Here is a 24,276-nt window from a genome sequence, read left to right on the forward strand (position 1 = left end):
AAAGAGACCCTTTCTGTTTTCAGAACACGTGGAGGGTCCAGAGATGCCACAGGAGGCCTACACCCCCATATTCTCCTTTTCCTATGCTTTCTCCTCTCCCCCAGCTCCCCTAAAATAATCACTAACTTCATCATTATAAGGCAGGGCATGTTCTCCTTACAGTGGGGTCCGGGGAGAAAACGTTCCACATATAAAATATTATACTGAGAGTGAGGTAAGAGATTTAGAGGCCAGCTCCATTTCTCCCTAATCCCACCTCACCGCATCCCCCTGGGGAGCCACTTACCCCTCTGAACTCAACAATCATCACTACCACAAATGTAAAGGAATTCACTGTCCTTCGTTTATATATGAAGCTGGCATAATTATCTTGAAAAGCTCTTTTGAAACATGAGGGTGCTTGAAAAAGGAGAAAATGTCATAATAGGAAGATGTTTTATACAAGCCAGAGACTAACATAGATACCATCCTATCAGGAATTTCAGAAGGATTAGTGAGCAACCCGGATGTAGAGGCCTCTAGACCTCGGCAGTGGAACAAGAGAGGGTGAGGGAATGAGAAAATTATTACCTTTGCTATTGACTTGAACGTCAGCTGGGAATACCCTGCAAGGACCACAGAGGTGTTTGTCTTGGGTTTGAATTGCAAAACCCTGATATAGGTTCAGAATAGTTTCCTGAGGTAACAGACAGTTTTGTACGAGGCCATCTGGGGACCAAAGTGAGGGCAAAGGTGGGTGCCCTTGGCATCTCTAAGAAGATGTTATTGTTTCTCCCTCCTATCTTTATTTACTGAGAGAGTAGAAAAAAGGAATTGGAAATGTCTCAGGCTCTTCTTTGGTTCTTGGCTTGCTAACCCTCCTCTGAGCTTCAAAACAAATGAGCAGTTCCTGTGGCTTTTTATGGAATTCTGAGAAAGAAGTTCTAAAAACTGCTCATGCTCCTAGAGGCTGCTTGAGGATTTTACCCACTCATTTGTTTATGATGCAATTTGCAAAGTATCCATCAGAAGCTCCCACCTCTGTCCTCTCTGCATGTCTTTAAGATCATCGAAAAAGACTCTACAACCCCTGACCTAACATTGTTCTTAGTTAGCGTCCCAGGGAAAATATACCAACTTATACTTAATACTTTGAACAGGTCTGTTTTTCCACCATCATCTTAGGCAGCCCCGAAGTGCGGACCATGCTCTGTGTCACATGTATAGTGCGGCAGGCTATGTTTATGGTGCTGTAAACTGTGTGTTAGGTGAGGCACAGTATGTGTATAGCATGCCATACTAAATGTACAAATCCAGCAGGCGCAGTTACCCACCAAGTGTCCATTTCCCCCTCCTCCTTGCTAAAAGAATCCTATTTTGTTTCAGCAACTACCCTGTGCAGTTCAGGAGAAGGAGACCCCATTCCAAGGGCAGCCTGACTAGTCTGAGCCAATGCTGTTCACACTGTTCCTCTTGCCTCTGATTGGCTTAACGATAGATATATGATTCGATTCCGGCCGAAAATATAGGACAGGAAGTATGTGAGGGTGCTCCTGAGAAGGACCTTTCACTCTCAAGAATGAGATAAAGAAAGAAGCACCCCTTTTTTGATGCTTGGGGGAAAGGTCTCCAAATCCATGCTTCAGACTGAGAGTAAAACCAGCACCCTGAAGCAGAGGAGCCCAGAGAACCACCAGACAGGTGCTGCCCATGGACCATGCATGGCTCTGTCTCAGCCCAGGCCTCTTGTTATGTGGAAGAATGCATTTTCTTTGGTTTAACTGATTCAGAATTATATGTTCCAGCAAGTAAAATATCTAAAATAGTGTGATTCACATAAACAACTTCTACTTTAAAATTTTCACACACAATAATTCACACCAACGAAGGATATTTCCACATCCTCAAAAAGCCCAAGCATAAAATTGGTTTTATGGCCGAGCGTGATGGCTCAAGCCTGTAATCCCAGCACTTTGGGAGGCTGAGGCAAGTGGATCACGAGGTCAAGAGATCAACACCGTCCTGGTCAACATGGTGAAACCCCGTCTCTACTAAAAATACAAAAAACTAGCTGGGCATGGTGGCATGTGCCTGTAATCCTAGCTACTCAGGAGGCTGAGGCAGGAGAATTGCCTGAACCCAGGAGGCAAAGGTTGCGGTGAGCAGAGTGCGTGCCATTGCACTCCAGCCTGGGTAAGAAGAGCAAAACTCCATCTCAAAAAAAAAAAAAAAAAAAAAAAAAGCCGGGCGTGATGTTGCATGCCTGTAATCCCAGCTGCTCAAGAGGCAGAGGCAGCAGAATTGCTTGAACGCGTGAGGCAGAGGTTGTGGGTTATGGTAAGCCGAGATCATGCCATTGAACTCACTCCAGCCTGGGCAATAAGAGTGAGACTCCGTCTCAACAAAACAAAACAAAACATAAATAATAGCCTGTGTTTTGTAGCTGTTGTGATGTGAGGCCTGGTGGATGTGAAGTGGGTGAGAGGCGGAGGAACAAAGTGCAGAGGACTGGCTAATCACATCCCATAGTTCTGGGTGCCTGAAGGGTTAGAGGAGCAGTTCCTAAAGGGTCCAGGTAGATTAGATAAATTCCCAGAGTCCATCTCATTGTTAGGAACTGCCGTTGGTCTACAAGATGACACCACAACTAAAAGCAGTGGAGCTGCTTCTCCCACTGGGCTGGACGTAAGGACCCACCATCCTCTCGGCTCCCCCAAAATGCAAAAATCCAGCTTGAAACCACACTCCCATGCTCTGCAATCAGCCACCTTTCCAGGTGGAGGGGCCTACGTTCCAGCTAGGTGTATGAAGCAAGGTAAGAAGGGAAGGGCTTGCCATTTTTTGAATGGTGGTGGCAGCAGCGTGCAGGAGGGAATCTGGCTCTCCCCCATGCCACACTTCCCAGGCCCTTCTAAGGGGGTGCTGAGCGCTCAGCATCCTCCTCTGGCAGCACTTGGCCCACGTCAGCCCAGCCCCACGCCACTCTGCTGAGGGCATCGACCGCGGACTGGCGACCCTAGCTCCTCTCTCCACCTCCTCCTGCTGCACCCCACTCACAGCAGCTGCAGTCATGACCGTGTGCACCCTTGGAGGTCTTGTACCTTGATAGCAACAGGGTAGAATGTAGCTCCAATTTCAAAACTTCCCTTTTTGAACATCATCACCGATGTATTATTGATGCAGGTTCCTAAAATGCAGGAGACAATAAAATGCTATTTCTGTTGGCCCTTTACCCCAGATTCTAGGCATTTCTTAAAGACTAAGTCAAAATTCTTCTAACGGTTCCTCAAATGAGATACATCTCTCACCTACCTAACTTAAACACTTAACAGAGACAGGCAAGATGGTGCCTCCAATTCTCTATCTACAGGACCACTTTCCCTGATTCACACACACAGCCTGGATAAAGCAGAGACACACAGTGGGGTCAGGAGGACTCCGTGAGCTCCATGAGGAGCTGAAACGTTAGAGAAGAAATTCCTGCATTGGGGAAACTCACAATGTGGTACTCTTAGTTCAAATTCTGAATGTGCCTGAGTTTTTAGTCCTACAACCAATCTAAAGGGGCCCTAGCATGACTCAGTGAAAACAGATAATCCAGCGAGGGCTGAGGCTTCCCAGGAAACATCAGTCACATTCCTGCACTCCCCACAGAAGCGCTTTATGACAATCAACTTCTTCTTACCTTCTGGAAAGATGAGGATAGGCAGCTTGCTTTTATCTTGCACATGTTCAGTCAGTCTTTCAAAGAGGAAAATAAAATGAAGGCTCAGACAGCCTTATATGCATCATTGTCAAAATACATTTATAAATAACCTATTTATTTGTGATACTAGATTTGAGTATAAAACCAAGTTGACAAGCATGGCTGTATCCTTTTAAACGTATAATCTAATGCTCATCAAGAAAAAATGTAGCTGGATAGAGAAAATCAGGTTACCACTTAATTCACACAACTGTTTAATTCTGTGTGAACACAGGAGCACTGACACCACTCCACCTGGGGACCACCTGAAGGAGACGCCTGCCGCAAGGCCTGGGCATGGCCCCCTCAATAAACCTGTGTCACTAGACTGTGTAACAGCTGCCAGGCTGGGCCCAGCCCTGCTGGCTCAATGCTCGGTCCCTGAATTGCAGCATAGGGAGTTGGGGAGGGGGAAGAACATCTTTCCCTGTGGAAGATAATCTCAACTGTCTTATTTGTTATTTTCTGAGACAGGGTCTGTGTTGTCCAGGCCGGAAGGCAGTGATGCAATCACGGCTCACTGCAGTCTCACCGTCCCTGGCTCAAGTGATCCTTCCAAGCAGCTGGGACTACAGGACTGTACCACCTTGCTCAGCTAATTTTTTTTTTTTTTTTTTTTGAGGCAAAGTTTCACTCTTCATACCCAGACTGGAGTGCAATGGCACGATCTCGGCTCACCGCAACCTCCGCCTTCTGGGTTCAAGCAATTCTCCTGCCTCAGCCTCCCGAGTAGCTGGGACTACAGGTGCGCACCACCACGCCCAGGTAATTTTTGTACTTTTAGAAGAGACAGAATTTCACATTGTTGACCAGGATGGTCTCGAGCTCTTGACCTTGTGATCCACCCACCTCAGCCTCCCAAAGTGCTGGGATTATAGGCATGAGCCACCATGCCCAGCCACTCAGCTAATTTTTAAATTGTTTTGTAGAGATCGGGTCTCCCTATGTTGCCCAGGCTGGTCTCCAACTCCTGGGCTCTCAAAGCATTTGCATGACAGGAGTGAGACTCCATGTGTGGCCTGGTCTCAACTGTCTTGATGTCTCTGTCTGCTGCAAATCTCTTTGCATGACTTACACCAGATTCACCTTTTTAAAGTCTGAAAACAGAGCAGTACTTTGTTCCACTGCCTTACGTTTGTTTTTATTTGTGATGAATGAATTCATTTTGAGGTTTCAAACAGCAGTAAAAGTTCCTATTTTGTTTATTATGATGGGTACAATGAATAAAGCAAGGTTAATAAACATTCTTAACTTGGAAAATAAAACTAGGATTTCATACAAATGTATAGATATTTATTTATATATATATATTTATAGATATATAGATTTTTTTTTAAGACACAGTCTCACTCTGTCACCCAGGATGGACTGCAATGGTATAATCTCAGCTCACTGTAATCTCTACCAGCCAGGTTCAAGAGAGTCTCCTGCCTCAGTCTCCCTAGTTGCTGGGGTTACAGGCACCTGCCACCACACTCGGCTAATTTTTGTATTTTTAGTAGAGATGGGTTTTACCATGTTGGTCAGGCTAGTCTTGAACTCCTGACCTCAAGTGGTCTGCTTGCCTCGGCCTCCCAAAGTGCTGGGATTGATCACAGGGATGAGCCACTGCACCCAGCCACTTTTAAAATCTCATGTTTTAGGCAGTAGAAACTCATGATGGAAGGCACATAACTGCACTGTGGAGGGATAACTGCCCTGAAGCCTTGTCAGCATTCTTTCTAACTGGCCAAGCAGAAAAGCAACTTTCTGTCCATTACCTCTTAGCCAGACATGCGGGCAGGCCTTCACCATGGCTCTCTGAATCAAACCCATGAGTCCCCCGTGCACTTGACCCACCTAAGCGCAAGACACAGGACTCATTAGTAGTGAAGCCATCCTCACACAGATTTCCCCACTCTAGGAAGCCCCAGAGCTCAATAAATAAGCAATCTAAACTCTCACCTCTAACGCTTGCGGGTCCAACCTCTTACCGCTAATGCTTGCTGGTCCTACTTCTCACCTATAACACCAGCTGGCAAGAGGTTGCTCACTGCCAAGAAACCACTACCAGGACTCCCCAAATCTTAAACTTCTTTTAATCAGTCATACTAGAAATAGGTCGTTAAAAATATAACTGAAACCCCTCAGACAAAATACTAAAACACTAAAGTAGAGCGATTATCTGTGTAAAACTGCCTCTCCCTGGGCAGATTCTCAGATGCCCTGGAAACACTCCTTGCCAGCCCCTCCCTCTCCCATTGCAGGTCTACCTGAACACCCTCAGCATCCTCTCCAGCCACACTCACCGCTCACTCTGCCCAGGGCATCTCCTATCACAGTCCCACAGAACCCCCGAGTGAGAGTGTAGGTGGGGTCCACGCTTAAAAGTGTTTATGTGAAGGGTCCAGGAGCCTCCTAGCCCTGACCGGTCTAATGTAGGAAGTCTTGCCTCAAGAACGTGCCAGAAAGAGCTCTTACCATGGTATAATAGCCATCACTGGCCAAGATGATCACATCGATCGGCGAGGTGTGATTAGCCACACAGATGCCACCGTTTCTCAGTGTGTCTTCCCTGGGTTTAAAAGATATGCAAAACAACCAAAATTAGTGTGAACACTTCAAAGCTCAGAAGCATCCTCCTGTTGGCCAAGCATAGGTGGGTGGTGTCCCGCCAGCGCCACCTCCCTTCGTATGGGTACACAGCACGCTCACCTGTCGTGGTAGGTGATGATGACTGTCAGCGCTTGCACACAGATCCGGTGACACATTAAGTGAACATGTTTACTCACGAACTCCTTAAACCTGCAACAACAGGACGAGGATTCTGGCTGTTATTTTACATACAGTAAGACAGAAAGAGTTGCTGACGTGAACAGCTCAGCAGTCCTTTAGGATGGCAAAGTGCTTTTACAGACATAAGCACATACAGGAAAGCCTGTGATGCAAGAGCACCTTTATGTTCACACATGAGCAAAGAAAGAGGAAACAGGGACACTCACTTACATGCACTCAAGTTAGCTGGTGAAGAATTCACAGCCTAGAATCTGGCATCGGGAGACCACAGGCAGGCGGAACTCCGTTCCCCACATCAACAACCAGGGGCAGGCCCAAGGCCAGGGGCCACCCTTTGCACCAGCCCGGGCAAAGGAAAGGTTTCCAAGCCCCAGAACTTCCCGAAGGGAGGAAAATATTCTTCATAAACAGACAAAGCCTCCCGACATTTCAGACCATTTTACAAACAGTATCGTCTCACCACTTTATCCACACAGTCAAATGCTCAAAACTAAACAAGCTATAAAATCTGCTAACATCTGAGTTTCAGACTCCAAATGTTTGTGGCTTCTCCCTTTTGTCTTTAAAGTGGGAAGAATGTGAGGGCTGAAGGGCAAAAAGAACACAGTCATAGATCAAAATCAAAAAAGTAAAGACTTAACAGCTGATGCCACTGTTATCACTGTGTGATTATTCTTATTTTGAGACACATTCTTGCTCTGTCACCCAGGCTGGAGTGCAATGGTGCAATCTCAGCTCACTGCAACCTCTGACTCCCAGGTTGAAGGACTGTCCTGCCTCCACCTCCCAAGTAGCTGAGATTACAGGCACCTGCCACCACGCCCGGCTAATTTTCGTATTTTTAGTAGAGATGGGGTTTCTCCATGTTGGCCAGGCTGGTCTCGAATGTCTGACCTCAGGTGATTGGCCCGCCTTGGCCTCCCAAAGTGCTAGGATAACAGGCGTGAGCCACCATGCCCAGCCACCAGTGGGTTATTTAATCCATCTGAGATTCCATGAATTTGGCTGCATCCAAAGAAGTGGCCTGGCCTTCGATATGTGAGCACCATTCCCAGAACGAACTGCCCTTTAGGTGTGGACTCCCACTCTACTCACCTCCCATTCGGCCAGTATCCCACCACAGTTGTGCCCACCACCAGAAGGCTAATCCCTGTGAAAGCCAGCGCTATCCTGTAAGTACAGAGCCGAAGGTGTGAGCATCAAAGTGGGCATCACAAAAACCACCCCCAAGACCTGATCACTCGGGACCTGGACCAGAGTTCACCTAGAAATGCGAGCAGGCCTATCAGAACCAGAGATCCTTTCAATTCCAGCTGACAGTGCGCTGTGGGTCTGGCTCTCGGCTGCCAGCATCTCCTGAGGCCTCAGGCAACTGGAAGGCTGGAAAATCCCTAAGCTGGCCGTTCTGCTGCAGGGCTGCTCCCTGCTGCCCTCCCCTTCCCTTTGGCTAGAAACCCCGGTGGAAGCACAGCTTCCCTCTGAAGCAAGAGGAGGTGAAGCCTGAAGGTACCAGCACCTGGTGAGACACACTCAGAACAGCACACGGTACAGAGAAGCTGAGAGACCAATACCGCCTCTGTACTCGAGAGGCAAGCTTCAGGAAAGAATGAGCCATGCCCAGGGAGGAGTGGCCAGAAAGCACACGATGTTCCTGTCTGTGTGTTTGCTATCATCTAGACAAGCAAGCTGTCTTTAAGAAATGCAACTATTTCTATCTGATTTGCAGAGCATCCAAGGGCCTCTGAAAGAGAATGACTGGTGTACCCCTCCAAGGAGTCATGTGGCCTGGCCAGTGACAGTCATCCCCTCCTCCTTTCTAAAACAGGAACACAAGCAGAGCAGGCAGGTGGCCGTGCACCAGGATGGGGGGGCAGCAGCAAGCCCCACTTCCCACAGGCCCTGTCTCACCTGAGCGGCAGCAGGAAGCAGTAGCGAATCAGCACTCCTAACCCCCACAGGACCGTGAGCCGAAGGCTGATGGAATGCAAGTTATAATTGGTTCTGCTCAGCAGGTTCCAGGATTCCCGTTCCTCTGCGGAGAATCTTTCTGTCACCTCATCATCCATAATGGTCTCCATTCTTTCCGGCAAAAGTTGAAAATGCCAGAGAGCTCCAACTCCGGAGTGTTGTCCAGAGCCTTACTACTGCCACTTCGACGAATCTTCTTGATCTCTTCTTCTAGTGAAGTGGGATCCTTTGCAATGATTCCTGCAAAAGAATGTGTCCCTGTCAAGCAGCAGGCTAGGGGAGAGCACGTGAGACGCACTCAGAGCACACATCCCGCACTGACGCAGGGAAGGGCCTGTGTGGCACCAGAAGCACTGGGGAGCACTGTTCAAATGGACCTCTCAGGACAAGGACAACGTCTTACCGTTGGTGTAGGGCTTGTAAAGCTGGTGGTTCTTCTCCTTGGCTCCTCGCTCCATTCTCGAGGTAGCCCACTGGGAGGGTCAGAAAGCAAGATACAGGAGTGAGAATGAGACCTGTTTTCAATCAGTGAACACGTCCATCTCTGTTCTGTGAAATGCTCAGTCCCAGTCACCTGAGACCGAAGCCACGAAGCACACAGTCTAGAAGGAAACTCAAACCACCTCTCCCCAGAGCGGCCCCTTCCTTGATAACTGGGACCAACAGTTAAGTCACCTATAGCAAAATGCAAGAACTCAAGAAGCTGGGGTGAGCTCCTCAGGCCCAGTTCCTCACTGCCTACATCTCTCTGCCTCCACGTTGTAGGGAACTCACTTGCTGACAGCACAGACCTCACAATTCCTCCCGCACTGCCCCACAGCAGCTACGCAAACCGGCAAACGCAGGCCTCCTGTAACTACTGTCTGCAACCAAATTACTCTAAGAAAGCAGCAATTTTGCTTGCGAGCAGACAAAGAACTTAAGTTATACATATGTTTGGAGGGTCCAGTGACAGGAGTAACATTTTAATGGGAGAATCCCACGACTTTACATTGAAAGGCCTATGAGTGGCCAAACACAGTGAGCAGGGAGTGCATAAATAAGAGGGTGGGTAGTCAGGGTCTGTGAAAGCTGGAAGTGCATGGATGTGAGGGTGGGTAGTCAGGGGCTGTGGGAGCAGGGAGTGCATGGATGTGAGTGTAGGTAGTCACGGGCTGTGGGAGCAGGGAGTGCATGGATGTGAGGGTGGGTAGTCAGGGGCTGTGGGAGCACGGAGTGCATGGAGTGAAAATGGGTAGTCACGGGCTGGCAGAGCAGGGAGTACCTGGCTATGAGGGTTGGTAGTCAGGGTCTGTGGGAGCACTGAGTGAATGGATGGAAGTCTGGGTATTCAGGGGCTTTGGAAGCAAGAAATGCATGGGTGTCAGGGTGAGTAATCAGTTACAATCAAAGAAAAAAGTGCATGGATGAAAGCGTGGGTAGTCAGGGGCTATGGGAGCAGAAAGTGCAGTAATGGGAGGATGGGTAGTCAGGGGCTGTGGGGCACAGAAAGCTCATGAATGGAGGGTTCTCATGCTGCTCTGAGGGTGGTAGTCAGGGGCTGTGAGAAACAGGGAATGCATGGATGTGAATGTGGGTAGTCAGGGGCTGCGGGATCAGGAAGTGAATGGATATGACGGTGAGTAGTCAGGAGCTGTGGGAGCATGGAGTGCATGGATGTGAGGGTGGGTAGTCAGGGGCTGTGGGAGCAGGAAGTGCATGGATGTGAGGGTTGGGTAGCCAGGGGCTGTGGGAGCAGGGAGGGCATGGATGTGAGGATGGGTAGTCACGGGCTGTCGGAGCAGGGAGTGCATGGATGTGAGGGTGGGTAGTCAGGGGCTGTGCAAGCAGGGAGTTCATGGATATGAGGGTGGTTAGTCAGGGGCTGTGGGAGCAGGGAGTGCATGGATGTGAGAATGGGTAGTCAGGAGCTGTGAAAGCGGGGAGCGCATGGATGTGAGGGTGGGTAGTAAGCGGCTGTGGAAGCAGGGAGAGCACGGATGGGAGAGGAAGTAGTCAAGGGATGTGGGAGCAGGGAGTGCATCGATGTGACGGTGGGTAGTTAGGGGCTGTGGGAGCACATAGAGCATGGATGTGAGGGTGTGTAGTCAGGGGCTGTGGGAGCATGGAGTGCATAGATAGAACAAAAATTAGTCAGGGATTCTGGGAGCAGAAAGTACATGGATGTCAGGGTGGGTAGTCAGGGGCTGTTGGAGCAGGGAGTGCATAGATGTGAGAATGGGAATTCTGGGGCTGTGGGAGCAGGGAGTGCATGGATGGGAGGGTGGGTAGTCAGGGGATGTGGGACCAGGAAGTGTATGGATGTGAGGGAGAGTACTAGGGCTGTTGGAGCAAAGAGTGCATGGATGAGAGATACCGTAGTCAGGGGCTGTGGGAACAGGGAGTGTATAGATGGGCAGCTCAAATGATGCTCTGAGGGTGGGTAGTCAGGGGCTGTTCGAACAGGGAATGCTTGGATGTTATGGTGGCTAGTCAGGGGCTGTCAGAGAAGGGAGTGCATAGATGGGAGGGTGGGGAGTAATGGGCTGTAAGAGCCGGGAGTGCATGCATGAAAAGCTCTCATGCTGCACTGAGAATGGGTAGTCACAAGATTTAAGAACAGAAAGTGCATGGATGCCAGCGTGGGAATTCAGGGTCTGTGGGAGCAGGGAGTGCATGGATGGGAGGGTGGGTAGTCAGGGGCTGTGGGAGAAGTGAGTGCATGGACGTGAAAGAGGGTTGTCAGAAGCTGTAGAAGCAGGGAGTGCATGGACGTGAGGGTGGGTAATCAGGGGCTTTGGGAGCAGGGAGTGCATAGATGGACAGCTCTCATGCTTCTCTGCGAAAAAGTAGTCAGAAGCTGTGGAAGCAGAAAGTCCATAGATGTAAGGGTGGGTAGTCAGGGGCTGCAGGAGCAGGGAGTGCATAAAAGAGCAGCTCTCATGCTTCTCGAAGGGTGTGTATTCAGAAGCTGTAGAAGCAGGGAGTGCATGGATGGGAGGGTTGGTAGTCAGGGGATGTGGGAGCACAAAGTGCATGGATGCGAGGGTGGGTAGTCGTGGGCTGTAAGAGCAGAGATTGCATGGATGCGCAGCCCTGATGGTGCTCTGAAGTGGGTAGTCAGGGGCTGTGGGATACGGGAGTGCATGGATGTGAGGGTGAGTCGTCAGGGGCTGTGGGAACACAAAGTGCATGGATGGGAAGGTGGGTAGTCAGGGGCTGTAGGAGCAGGGAGTGCATGAATGTGAGGGTGGATAGTCAGGGGCTGTGGGAGGAGTGAGTGCATGGATGAGAGGGTGGGAAGTCAGGAAGTGTAGAGTGCATGGATGAGAGGGTGGGAAATCAGGAAGGTAGTCAGGGGCTGTGGGAGCACAAAGTGCATGGATGTGAGTGTGGGTAGTCAAGGGCTGTGGGAGCAGGGAGTGCATGGATGTGAGGGTGGGTAGTCAGGGGCTGTGGGAGCAGGGAGTGCATGGATGTGAGGGTGGGTAGTCAGGGGCTGTGGGAGCATTGAGTGAATGGATGGAAGTCTGGGTATTCAGGGGCTTTGGAAGCAAGAAATGCATGGATGTCAGGGTGAGTAATTAGTTACAATCAAAGAAAAAAGTGCATGGATGAAAGCGTGGGTAGTCAGGGGCTATGGGAGCAGAAAGTGCAGTAATGAGAGGATGGGTAGTCAGGGGCTGTGGGGCACAGAAAGCTCACGCAGAGAGTGCATGGATGGGCGGTTTTCATGCTGCTCTCAGGGTGGGTAGTCAGGGGCTGTGGCAGCAGAGAGTGCATGGATGAAAGGGTGGGTAGCCTGCGTTTGTGAGAGCATGGAGAACACGGATGGGAGAATGGGTAGTCAGGGGCTGCAGAAGCAGGAGTACATGGATGTAAGGGTGCGTAGTTAGAAGCTGTGGGACCAGGAAGTACACGAATGGGAGGGTAGGTACTCAGGGGCAGTGAAAGCAAAGAGTGCATGGTTGTGAGGGTGGTTAGTCAGGGGCTGTGGGAGCAGAAAGTGCAGAAATGGTAGGGTGTGTAGGTAAGGGCTGTGAAAGCAGACAGTGCATGGTCGGGACACTGGATAGTCACGAGCTGTGAAAGCAGGAAGAGCATGGATGTGAGGTTGGGTAGTCAGGAGTTGGGAGCACGGAGTGCTTGCATTGAAGGGTCGGTGCCCAGGGGCTGTGGGAGATGGGAGTGTATGGATGTGAGGGTGGGTAGTCAGGGCCCGTGGAAGCAGAAAGTGTTTGGATGAGAGGATGGGTAGTCAGGGGCTGTGGGGCACAGAAAGCTCATGAAAGGAGGGCCCTCACGCTACTCTCAGAATGGTAGTCAGGGGCTGTGAGGCACAGGAAATGCATGGATGGGAAGGTGGGTAGTCAGGTGATGTGGGACCAGGAAGCACATAGATGTGAGGGTGGGTAGTCAGGGGCTTTGAGGCACATGGGACGGTGAGTAGTCAGGGGATGTGGGACCAGGGAGTGCATGGATGTGAGAATTGGTAGTCAAGGGCTGTGGGAGCAGGGAGTGCATAAATGTGAGGGGGAGTAGTCAAGGGCTTTGGGAGCAGGGAGTGCATGGATGTGAGGGTGGGTAGTCAGTGGCTGTGGGAGCAGGGAGTGCATAGGTAAGAACATGGGTAGTCAGGGGCTGTGAAAGGAGGGAGTCCATGGATGTGAGGGTGGGTAGTCATGTGCTGTGGAGCAGGGAATTCATGGATGGGCAGCTCTCATGCTGCTCTGAGGGTGGGTAGTCAGGGGCTGTGGGAGCAGGGAGTGCATGGATGGTAAAGTGGGTAGTCAGGGGCTGTGGGGGAACGGAGTGCATAGATGGGAGGGTGGGTAGTCAGGGGCTGTGGAAACAGAGAGTGTATTTATGCAAGGGTGGGAAGTAAGAGGCTGTGGGAGCAGAAAGTGCATAAATGTGAGGGTGTGTAGTCAGGGGCCGAGGGAGCAGAGTACATGGATGAGAGGGTGGGGACTCAGGGGCTGTGGGAGCAGGGAGTCCATAAATGGACAGCTCCCATGCTGCTCTAAGGGTCTGTAGTCAGCAGCTGAAAGAGCAGAAAGTGCATGGATGCAAGGGTGCCTGTTCAGGGGCTGTGGGAGCAGAAAGTGCATGGATGTGAGAGTGGGTAGTCAGAAGCTGTGGGAGCAGTGGGTGCAGAGATGTGCGGCTGGGTAGTCAGGGGCTGTGGGAAAAGAGAGTACATGGATGTGAGAATGGGTAGTCAGAGGCTATGAGAGCAGGGAGTGCATAAATGAGCCGCCCTCATGGTGCACTGAGGGAGGGTAGTCAGGGGCTGTGATATCAGGGAATGCATGGATGGGCAGCTTTCACCCTGCTCAGAGGGTGGGCAGTCAGGGGTGTGAGAGGAGGAAGTACATGGATGTGAGGGTGGGTAGTCAGGGGATGTGGGAGAAGGGAGTGTATAGATGAGAGGGTGAGTAGTCAGGGGCTGTGGGAGCAAGGACTGTATGAATGCGTGGGTGGGTAGTCAGGGGCTGTGAGAGCAGGAAGTGCATGGATGTGAGGGTGGGTTGTCAGGGGCTGTGGGGGCAGGAAGTGCATGGATGTGAGGTTGGGTAATCAAGGACTGTTGGTGTACAGTACATGGATGAGACGGTGGGGACTCGGGCTGTGGGAGCAGAGAGTGCAGAAAAGGTAGCGTGGGTAGTTAGGGGCTGTGGGAGCAGGCAGTGCATGGATGGAAGGGTGGGTAGTCAGGGGCTGTGGAAGCAGAACGGCCATGTTTTTGAGCGGGGTAGTCAGGGGCTGTGGGAACAGAGAGTGCATGGATAGGAGAATGGGTAGTCAGTGGCTGTGAACGCAGTGAGTGCATGGATATGCGGGGGGAGATTCAGTGGTTGTGGGAGTATGAAGTGCATTGATGGGAGGGTGGGTAGGCATGGGCTTTGGAAGCAGGGAGTGCATGGATGGACACCTCTCATGCTGCTCTGAGGGTGGGTACTATGGGGCTGTAAGAGCAGGGAGTGCATTCATGCGAGGGTGGGGAGTCAGAAGCTGTGGGAGCAGGGAGTGCATGTACATGAGGGTGAATAGTCAGGGGCTGTGGGAGAAGAGAGTACATGGATGTGAGGGTGGGTAGTCAGGAGCTGTAGACGCAGGGAGTGCACAGATGGAAAGCTTCCTTGATGCTCTCAGGGTGGGTAGTCAGGGGCTGTGGGAGCAGGGAGTGCAGAAATAATAGGCTGGCTATTTAGGGTCTGTGGGAGCAGGCAGTGCATGGACGGAAGGGTGCTGAGTCAGGAGCTGTGAAACCAGGAAGAGCATGGATGTGAGGTTGTGTAGTCAGAAGCTGTGGGAGCACTAAGAGAATGGATTGGAGGGGAGGTACTCAGGGTCTGTGGGAGGAGGGAGTGCATAAGTGTGAGGGTGGGTAGTGAGGTGGTATGGGAGCAGACAATACATGGAAGAAAGGGTAGGTAGTCAGAGGCTGTGGGAGCAGAAAGTGCATAAATGGGTGGATGGATAGTCAGGGGCTGTGCGGCACAGAAAGCTCATGGATGGAGGGCTCTCATGCTGCTCTGAAGGTGGTAGTCAGGGGCTGTGAGGCACAGGAAATGCTTGGATGGGAAGGTGAGTAGTCAGGGGATGTGGGAGCAAAGAGTGCATGGATGTCAGGGTGGGTAGTCAGAAACTATGGGAGCAGGGACTGCATGGATGTGAGGGTGGGTAGTCATGGGCTGTGAGAGCAGGGAGTGCATGGATGGGCAGCTCTCATGCCGCTTGGAGGTTGGGTAGTCAGAAGATGTGGGAGCATGGAGTGCAGAGATATGAGGGTGGGTAGTCTGGGGCTGTGAGAGAAGAGAGTGCATAGATAAGAGGGTGGGTAGTCAGAGGCTGTGGGAGCAGAGAGTGTATGGAATTGAGGGTGGGTAGTCAGGGGCTGTGAGAGCAGAAAGTGCATGGATGTGAGGGTGGATAGTCAGCCTCTGTGGGAGCAAGGAGTGCATGAATGGGAGGTTGGGTAGTCAGGGGGTGTGGGAGCAGGAAGTATATGTATGTGAGGGTGGGTAGTCAAGGGCTGTGGGAGCAGAGAGTGTATGGTGTGAGGGTGGGAAGTCAGGGGCTTTGGGAGCAGAAAGTACATGGATGTGAGGGTGGGTAATCAGAAGGTGTGGGAGCAGGGAGTGCATGGATGGGAGGGTGGGTAGTCAGGGGCTGTGGGAGCATGGAGTACATGGATGAACAGCTCTCATGCCGGACTGAGGGTGGGTAGTCAACAGCTGTAAGAACAGGGAGTGCATGGATGTGAGGGTGGGTAGTAAGAAGCTGTGGCAGCAGGGAGTGCATGGATGGGAGGGTGGATAGTCAGGGGATGTAGGAGCAGAGAGTGCATGGATGGGAGGATGGGTCATCAGGGGCTGTGGGAGCAGGGAGGGTACAGATTGAAGGGTAAGTAGTTCGAAGCTGTGGGACAGGGAGTGCAAGGAGGTGAGGGTGTGTAGTCAGGGGTTGTGGTAGCAAAGACCTCATGTATGGGAGCGGGGGTAGTCAGGGGCTGTGGGGGCAGATACTGCATGGATGAAAGGGTGGGTAGACAGGGGCTGTGGAAGCAGGGAGTGCATGGATGGACAGCTCTCATGCTGCTCTGTGGGTGGGTATTCAGGGGCTGTGGGAGCAGGAAGTGCATGAACGGGAGGATGGGTAGTCAGCGGCAATGGGGCACAGGGAATGCATGAATGGGAAGGTGCGTAGTCAGGGGCTGTGGGAGTAGGCAGTGCATGGATGGGCAGCTCTCACACTGCTCTGAGGTTGGGTAGTAAGGGGCTGAGAGAGCAAGAAGTGCACGGATGGAAGAAAGGGAGTGCATGGTGTGAGGGTGGGTAGTCAGGAACTATGGGAGCAGGGAGTGCATGGATGTGAGGGTGGGTAGTCATGGGCTGTGCGAGCAGGGAATGGATGGATGGGTAGCTCTCATGCTGCTCTGAGGGTGGGTAGTCAGAAGATGTGGGAGCACGGAGTGCATAGATATGAGGCTGGGTAGTCAGGGGATGTGAGAGAAGAGAGTCCATAGATGGGAGGGTAGGTAGTCAGAGGCAGTGGGAGCAGAGAGTATATGGATGTGACGGTGGGTAGTCAGGGGATGTGACTACTATTAATAAATACTGTAAGAGTAGAAAAATGCTAAATAAAAAGTATGAGTTCTAATAAAGTAATAATCTAACTAAAATGTGAAGAGAAAGAAGAAAGTGAAATAAGTTCATTGATTTCTAGATGCTAACAGGTAGATGTGAAATAACATCTTTTGAAGCTGACAAACCAAATAGTAAAAAAACAAATAAGGAAAAAGAGAAATAAATTTTTAGAATGATATTAGTACAGGAGAACCTCGTAGAACAAAAACACAAACCTTCAAAACTCCACTCTTCCCTAGCAATTTAAAACATTAAAAAAGAAAAATGAAACACATAAAAAGTTTAAACACATAACACTAAAAAGACATAAAAAGGAAACACAGTAAAAAAAAAAAAAAGGAAATAGAGCAAAATACACCAATAAATAAATGACTAAAAAGATGGCAAAGTTGAGATGAAACATGTTGGCTATATTAATAAATACAATGAATTTGTGTTTCCCCACTAAAAGAAAAAGAATTTCCAGGCCAGGTGCAGTGGCTCATACCTGTAATCCCAGCGCTCTGGGAGGCTGAGGCAGAAGGCTTGCTTGAGTTTACCAGTTGGAAACCAGCCTGGGCAACACAGGGAGACTTTGTCTCTGCTAAAAATAAAAAAACATTAGCTGGGTGCGGCGGTGTGCACGTGTAGTCCCAGCTACTTTGGAAGCTGAGGCAGGAGGATCCCTTGAGCTGGGGAGGTCAAGGCTGCAGTGAGCCAAGACTGGGCCACTGCACTCCAGCCTGGGTGACAGAAATAGACCTTGTGTCAAAAAACAAAAAAAAAAATTGTACTGGCTCACAACACAAAAATCAATTTGGTGCCATATAAAAGAAGCATACCTGAAACAATGTGATTCAGAAAGGCTGAAAATAGAGATGAGTAAACGTATTTCCAGAGAACAGAAACAAGAGATTCTGATATAACACAAGGTAGGATTTAGTTTCGAAAAACTTGCAGAACAGCAACACGATAACAGACAAATAAAAATTGTCTACTTTAAAATGTTAAAGGCTACAATTTACAATGAAGATATGCCAGGCATGAGTACCTACCCAAATAACACAGCAACTAACCTCTTTTTTGTTTTTTTCAGTAAAACAAATCGTTTATTACTGCATATGTGTTATATTAAATTTACACGCTGATATAGAAAAGCACATACTGTTTATATTATACAGTAATTTAACATCAACAGGAATAGCAACACAAGTACTACTCATGCACAAAACATGCATAGATCGGTATACAAAAAGCAATTTCACACACTACAGCTTACCAAAAACTTTTTTTTTTAAAACACAGCCCTTCCACGTAGGATCAGTGGTCCAATCTGGACTGGAGTGCACTAATATGTTCAGGTCAATGCTTAGGTGGCATAGCGCTCAGTGAGCAATTCTGGGATTGGAGTCATGCCCAAGGGTTCTTTCATTAAAAGTGAATGTCTCTGTGCCTGAGGACCAAAATTTTATCCCCAAAGCAAATCCTCCAAGGAATAAAAGGTCGGATCGTCTACAAATTAGGGAGGGGAAAGAAAGCACCAAAATGTTAGATAAACAGCCCTAGAAGGGGTTATTGGGAACAGGGCCTAGGCACCAAGTGTGTCACAAGTTTTTGTGGATCCTTTTAAGTCCCTATCCAGGTTGCCATCTCTGGATTTAAGGTCTGGCCTCCAAGTCATGAGTCCAGTAAAAACACTTCTGAGAAGAAAACCGAATGAGGATACAGCTGAGAAATGGAGACTACAAAATACTATAGAATACAATGACTGCCCCTTGTACCTACTTCACACTATTGCATGTGATGCCCCTCAACAGGAAACCCCGCGTGGAGACACTGCCCCGAAACTCAAGGAGCAAATACAAATCCAAAAATCCCATCCACCTGACCTTGGGATCAAAAGGTCTCATCCCAACAAAACCTGAACATGAAAACCCATACCTTGCCGGATGTTCAGAAAGTTTAAAATACAAAACAGCTGGTACCACAAAACTCACTATCACCACCATTAAAACGTCAACATTTACTTCTAACAAAACATTCTTTACCTTCCCTTAAAGACACTAGCGTCCATATGTGATGAAAATGAGACAATAATTTATCTTGGCTTTAATCTTAAAAAAAAAAAAGCATCCCATGAAAGTATTATACAAAAATCCGTCCGCCTTAGCCTCCCAGAGTGTTGGGCTAAGAGGCCAGAGCCACCGCGCCTGGCCACAAACTGTCTTTTAAGAACAGGAAGTCGGGCCGGGCGCGGTGGCTCACGCCTCTAATCCCAGCACTTTGGGAGGCGGAGGCCGGTGGATCACGAGGTCAAGAGATCGAGGTTTCACCTGGTCAACATGGTGAAACACCGTCTCTACTAAAAATACAAAAAATTAGCTGGGCATGGTGGTGCGCGCCTGCCCAGCTACTCGGGAGGCTGAGGCAGGAGAATTGCTTGAACCCAAAAGGCGGAGGTTGCGGCGAGCCGAGTTCCTGCCATTGCACTCCAGCCTGGGTAACAACAGCGAAAACTCCGTCTCAAAAAAAAAAAAAAGGAAAAAGAAAGGTAATATATATTTTAAGGAGGTCCAATTTTAGGGGAGATAATAAGCTTGGGTTAGGCGTCTGAAGTCAAAAGAAATGCGGTAAAAGAAACACACGTGCAAACTCCAGCAGGCACCAGCTAGACTTGAGTAGAGAGAGGAGGTCCACGCGGAGGTACAAGTTGGAAAGTTGCAGCTGCGAGGGAGGGCGAAGGCGGACTACACTCACGCCGTAAGCCCTCTGCTTGACAAGCAAAGTAGGCGAGACTCACGGATGCTGCTGGTGTGACGGCGGTCGTGGTAACGGTGGTGGTGGTACCGGCAGCTAACAGATCTTGAGCGTGCCAGGCCGAGCCGAGTCCTCTACGGGCAGAATGTCGCCGCTCACCGACAGCAGCCCCAAGAGGACCAGGTGATTTAGTGATCTAGCCTCCTCCCGCGGTGCCGGGCTGACTTCACCTTCTCCGGAACACACGTGCGAACCTCTGGCCCGGGAGGGGGCCGGTCTCCCGCCCTGAGGCGGGGAAGGGCTCCCCTTACCGGAGAGGGACGCGGCAGCCGAGGGGCGACCAGGGCTCGGTCTCTCCCGCCCCGCCCCGCCCCTCCCCAGGCAGCCGCCCCTCGCCCGCCAGAGGGCGACTCCGCGCGTCCCGGGCGCGCCCACCCGGCGGACTGGGGCACTCGCCTCTCCCTAGGTCCTCGCCCTGGCGGCTCGCGCGCCCGGCGGCAGCGTGCGGGACGGTGGGGGCGGGGTCACGTTGGGCGGCGTAGAAAACGGCGGGCGCGCGCAAGTCCTGACGCAGCCCGGGCCCGCGGCGGCGGCAACGGCTGGAGGAAGCGGTTGCAGAGGGGTTTGGAGTCGCCGAGCCTTGCGGTCGGTGAGTAGGAGGGAGCTGGCCTTTTCCCTCAAAGTCCCCGGCCGCCGGGGGGGCGTTGATCGGGGCGCGAGTGCCGGGCTCGGGCGGCCGTGCGCGGCCTGCGGTCCGGGACGCCCCGGCGACGTTGCGCCCCGGGGATCCCCGGCGGGTGGAGCATGGTTTCATCCATGCACTCTCTGCTGCCACATCCGCTGACTACCCACCCTGAGAGCAGCATGAAAGCTGCCCATCCATGCACTCCCTGCCTCTGCAGCCCCTGACTACCCACCCTCCCATCCATGCACTCCCTGTTCTCACAGCCTCTGACTACCCACCCTCAGAGCAACTACATAAGGACTGCCCATCCATGCAGTCCCTGCTCCCTCAGCCCTGACTACCCACATTTCCATCCATACACTCCCTGCTCCCACAGCCCCTGGCTACCCACCCTCACATTCATGCACTCCCTGCTCCCACAGCCCCTGACTAACCACCCTCACTCACATCCATGTGCTTTCTGCCCCCACAGCCCCTAACCACCCGCCCTCACATCCATGTACTTTCTCCTCCCACAGCCCCTGACTACCCATTCTCCCATCCATTCATTTCCTGCTCCCACAGCCCCTTACTACCCACCCTTAGAGTAGTATGAGAGCTGCCCATCCATGATGCCTGCTCCCACAGCCCCTGACTACCCACCTTGCCATTCATGCATTCCCTCGGCCTCTCAGCCCCTGACTACCACCCTCAGAGGAGCATGACAGCCCTTCATCCATGGGCTTCCTGTGCCCCACTGCCCCTGACTACCCACTCTCATGTCCATGTACTCCCTGCTCCCACAGCCCCTGACTACCCACCCTCCCATTTATGCACTGCCGGCTCCCACAGCCCCTGACAACCACCCTCCCTTTCCTGCACTTGGTCCTCCCACAGCCCCTAACTACCCCCGCTCACATCTGTGCACTCCCTGCTCCCACAGCCCCTGACTACCCACCCTCCCATCCATGCACTCCCTGCTCCCACAGCCCATGACTACCCACCCTCACAGCAGCATGAGAGCTGCCCATCCATGCACTCCTTGTTCCCACAGCCCCTGACTATCCTGTTTCCCATCGACACACTCCCTGCTCCCAAAGCCCGAGTACCCACCCTCACATCTACGCACTCCCTGCTCCCACAGCACCTGACTACCCACCCTCATATCCATACACTCTCTGCTCCCACAGCCCCTGACTACCCACCCTCCCATCTATGCACTCCTTCTTCCAAAGCCCCTGACTGTCCACCCTCACATCCATGCCCTCCCGCCTCCCACAGCTTCTGACTACCCACGCTCAGAGCAGTATGACAGCTGCTCATCCATGCACTTTGTGCTCCCACAGCTTCTGACAACCCACCCTCACATCCATGCACTCCCTGCTCCCACAGCCCCTGACTACCCACCCTCACATCCATGCTCTCCCTGCTTCTGCAGCCCCTGACTACCCATTCTCCCATCCATGCTCTACCTGCTCTCACAACTGCTTACTACCCACCCTCCCATTTATGCACTCCCTGCCTCTACAGCCCCTGACTACCCACCCACCCATTTATGCACTCTCTCCTCCTATAGCCCCTGACTATCCACCCTCATATCTGTACACTCCCTGCTCCTACAGCCCCTGACTACCCACCCTCCCATCCAAGCACTCCCTGCTCCCATAGCACCTCACTACCCACCCTCACATCCATGCACTCCCTCCTCCCACAGCCCCTGACCACCCACCCTCATATGCATACACTTCCGAATCCCACAGGTTCTGACTACCCACCATGCCATCCATGCACTCCATGCTTCCACAGCCCCTGACTACCCATTCTCCCATCCATTCATTTCCTGTTCCCACAGCCCCTTACTACCCACCCTCAGAGTAGTTTGAGAGCTGCCCATCCATGCACTGCCTGCTCCCACAGCCCCTGACTACCCACCTTGCCATTCATGCATTCCCTGGGACTCTCAGCCCCTGACTACCACCCTCAGAGGAGCATGACAGCCCTTCATCCATGCGCTTCCTGTGCCCCACCGCCCCTGACTACCCACTCTCACGTTTATGTACTCCCTGCTCCCACAGCCCCTGACTTCCCACCCTCACAGCCATACACTCCCTGCTCCCACAGCCCTGACTACCTACCCTCACATCCATGCACTCCCTGCTCCCACAGCCCTGACTTCCCACCCTCACATCCATACACTCCCTGCTCCCACAGCCCTGACTACCCACCCTCCCATTTATGCACTCCCTGCTCCCACAGCCCTGACTACCCACCCTCCCATTTATGCACTCCCTGCTCCCACAGCCCTGACTACCCACCCTCCCATTTATGCACTCCCTGCTACCACAGCCCCTGACTACCCACCCTCCCATTTATGCACTCCCTGCTCCCACAGCCCTGACTACCCACCCTCCCATTTATGCACTCCCTGCTCCCACAGCCCTGACTACCCACCCTCCCATTTATGCACTCCCTGCTACCACAGCCCCTGACTACCCACCCTCCCATTTATGCACTCTCTGCTCCCACAGCCCTGACTACCCACCCTCCCATTTATGCACTCCCTGCTCCCACAGCCCTGACTACCCACCCTCCCATTTATGCACTCCCTGCTACCACAGCCCCTGACTACCCACCCTCCCATTTATGCACTCCCTGCTCCCACAGCCCTGACTACCCACCCTCCCATTTATGCACTCCCTGCTCGCACAGCCCTGACTACCCACCCTCACATCCATGCACTGCCTGCTCCCACAGCCCTGACTACCCACCCTCCCATTTATGCACTCCCTGCTACCACAGCCCCTGACTACCCACCCTCCCATTTATGCACTCCCTGCTCCCACAGCCCTGACTACCCACCCTCCCATTTATGCACTCCCTGCTCCCACAGCCCTGACTACCCACCCTCCCATTTATGCACTCCCTGCTACCACAGCCCCTGACTACCCACCCTCCCATTTATGCACTCCCTGCTCCCACAGCCCTGACTACCCACCCTCCCATTTATGCACTCCCTGCTCCCACAGCCCTGACTACCCACCCTCACATCCATGCACTGCCTGCTCCCACAGCCCTGACTACCCACCCTCCCATTTATGCACTCCCTGCTACCACAGCCCCTGACTACCCACCCTCCCATTTATGCACTCCCTGCTCCCACAGCCCTGACTACCCACCCTCCCATTTATGCACTCCCTGCTACCACAGCCCCTGACTACCCACCCTCCCATTTATGCACTCCCTGCTCCCACAGCCCTGACTACCCACCCTCCCATTTATGCACTCCCTGCTCCCACAGCCCTGACTACCCACCCTCCCATTTATGCACTCCCTGCTACCACAGCCCCTGACTACCCACCCTCCCATTTATGCACTCCCTGCTCCCACAGCCCTGACTACCCACCCTCCCATTTATGCACTCCCTGCTCCCACAGCCCTGACTACCCACCCTCACATCCATGCACTGCCTGCTCCCACAGCCCTGACTACCCACCCTCCCATTTATGCACTCCCTGCTACCACAGCCCCTGACTACCCACCCTCCCATTTATGCACTCCCTGCTCCCACAGCCCTGACTACCCACCCTCCCATTTATGCACTCCCTGCTCCCACAGCCCTGACTACCCACCCTCCCATTTATGCACTACCTGCTACCACAGCCCCTGACTACCCACCCTCACATCCATGCACTCCCTGCTACCACAGCCCCTGACTACCCACCCTCACATCCATGCACTACCTGCTACCACAGCCCTGACTACCCACCCTCACATCCATACACTCCCTGCTCCCACAGCCCTGACTACCCACCCTCCCATTTATGCACTACCTGCTACCACAGCCCCTGACTACCCACCCTCACATCCATACACTCCCTGCTCCCACAGCCCTGACTACCCACCCTCACATCCATACACTCCCTGCTCCCACAGCCCTGACTACCCACCCTCCCATTTATGCACTACCTGCTACCACAGCCCTGACTACCCACCCTCCCATTTATGCACTACCTGCTACCACAGCCCTGACTACCCACCCTCCCATTTATGCACTACCTGCTCCCACAGCCCTGACTTCCCACCCTCACATCCATACACTCCCTGCTCCCACAGCCCTGACTACCCACCCTCCCATTTATGCACTACCTGCTACCACAGCCCCTGACTTCCCACCCTCACATCCATACACTCCCTGCTCCCACAGCCCTGACTACCCACCCTCCCATTTATGCACTCCCTGCTACCACAGCCCCTGACTACCCACCCTCACATCCATA

At 52.0% G+C, this 24,276-nt stretch overlaps 1 protein-coding gene and 1 pseudogene across 2 annotated transcripts in view; one reads left to right on the plus strand and one right to left on the minus strand.

The window, feature by feature from the left end:
- Positions 1-4,651, plus strand: part of LOC100399132 (disintegrin and metalloproteinase domain-containing protein 18) — a 134,290-nt gene extending 129,639 nt beyond the window's left edge. The window contains exon 19 of the mRNA XM_054243875.2: positions 4,347-4,651. Coding sequence (XP_054099850.2) covers positions 4,347-4,564 — 218 coding nt within the window. The 3' untranslated portion in view covers positions 4,565-4,651. The remainder of the gene's footprint in view (positions 1-4,346) is intronic.
- LOC100894379 (glycerol-3-phosphate acyltransferase 4-like) overlaps positions 1-19,504 on the minus strand; it is a 37,027-nt pseudogene extending 17,523 nt beyond the window's left edge. Inside the window, exons 1-9 of the transcript XR_013525627.1 lie at positions 19,379-19,504; positions 8,871-8,940; positions 8,408-8,707; positions 7,595-7,669; positions 6,419-6,508; positions 6,185-6,278; positions 5,485-5,563; positions 3,665-3,720; positions 3,081-3,166 (exon numbers count right to left, since the gene is read on the minus strand). The product of XR_013525627.1 is annotated as a glycerol-3-phosphate acyltransferase 4-like (transcript). The remainder of the gene's footprint in view (positions 1-3,080; positions 3,167-3,664; positions 3,721-5,484; positions 5,564-6,184; positions 6,279-6,418; positions 6,509-7,594; positions 7,670-8,407; positions 8,708-8,870; positions 8,941-19,378) is intronic.
- Between the last annotated feature and the right edge of the window lie 4,772 nt (positions 19,505-24,276).

Source organism: Callithrix jacchus, chromosome 13 (genome assembly GCF_049354715.1).
Source record: "Callithrix jacchus isolate 240 chromosome 13, calJac240_pri, whole genome shotgun sequence".
Taxonomy (NCBI): domain Eukaryota; kingdom Metazoa; phylum Chordata; class Mammalia; order Primates; family Cebidae; genus Callithrix; species Callithrix jacchus.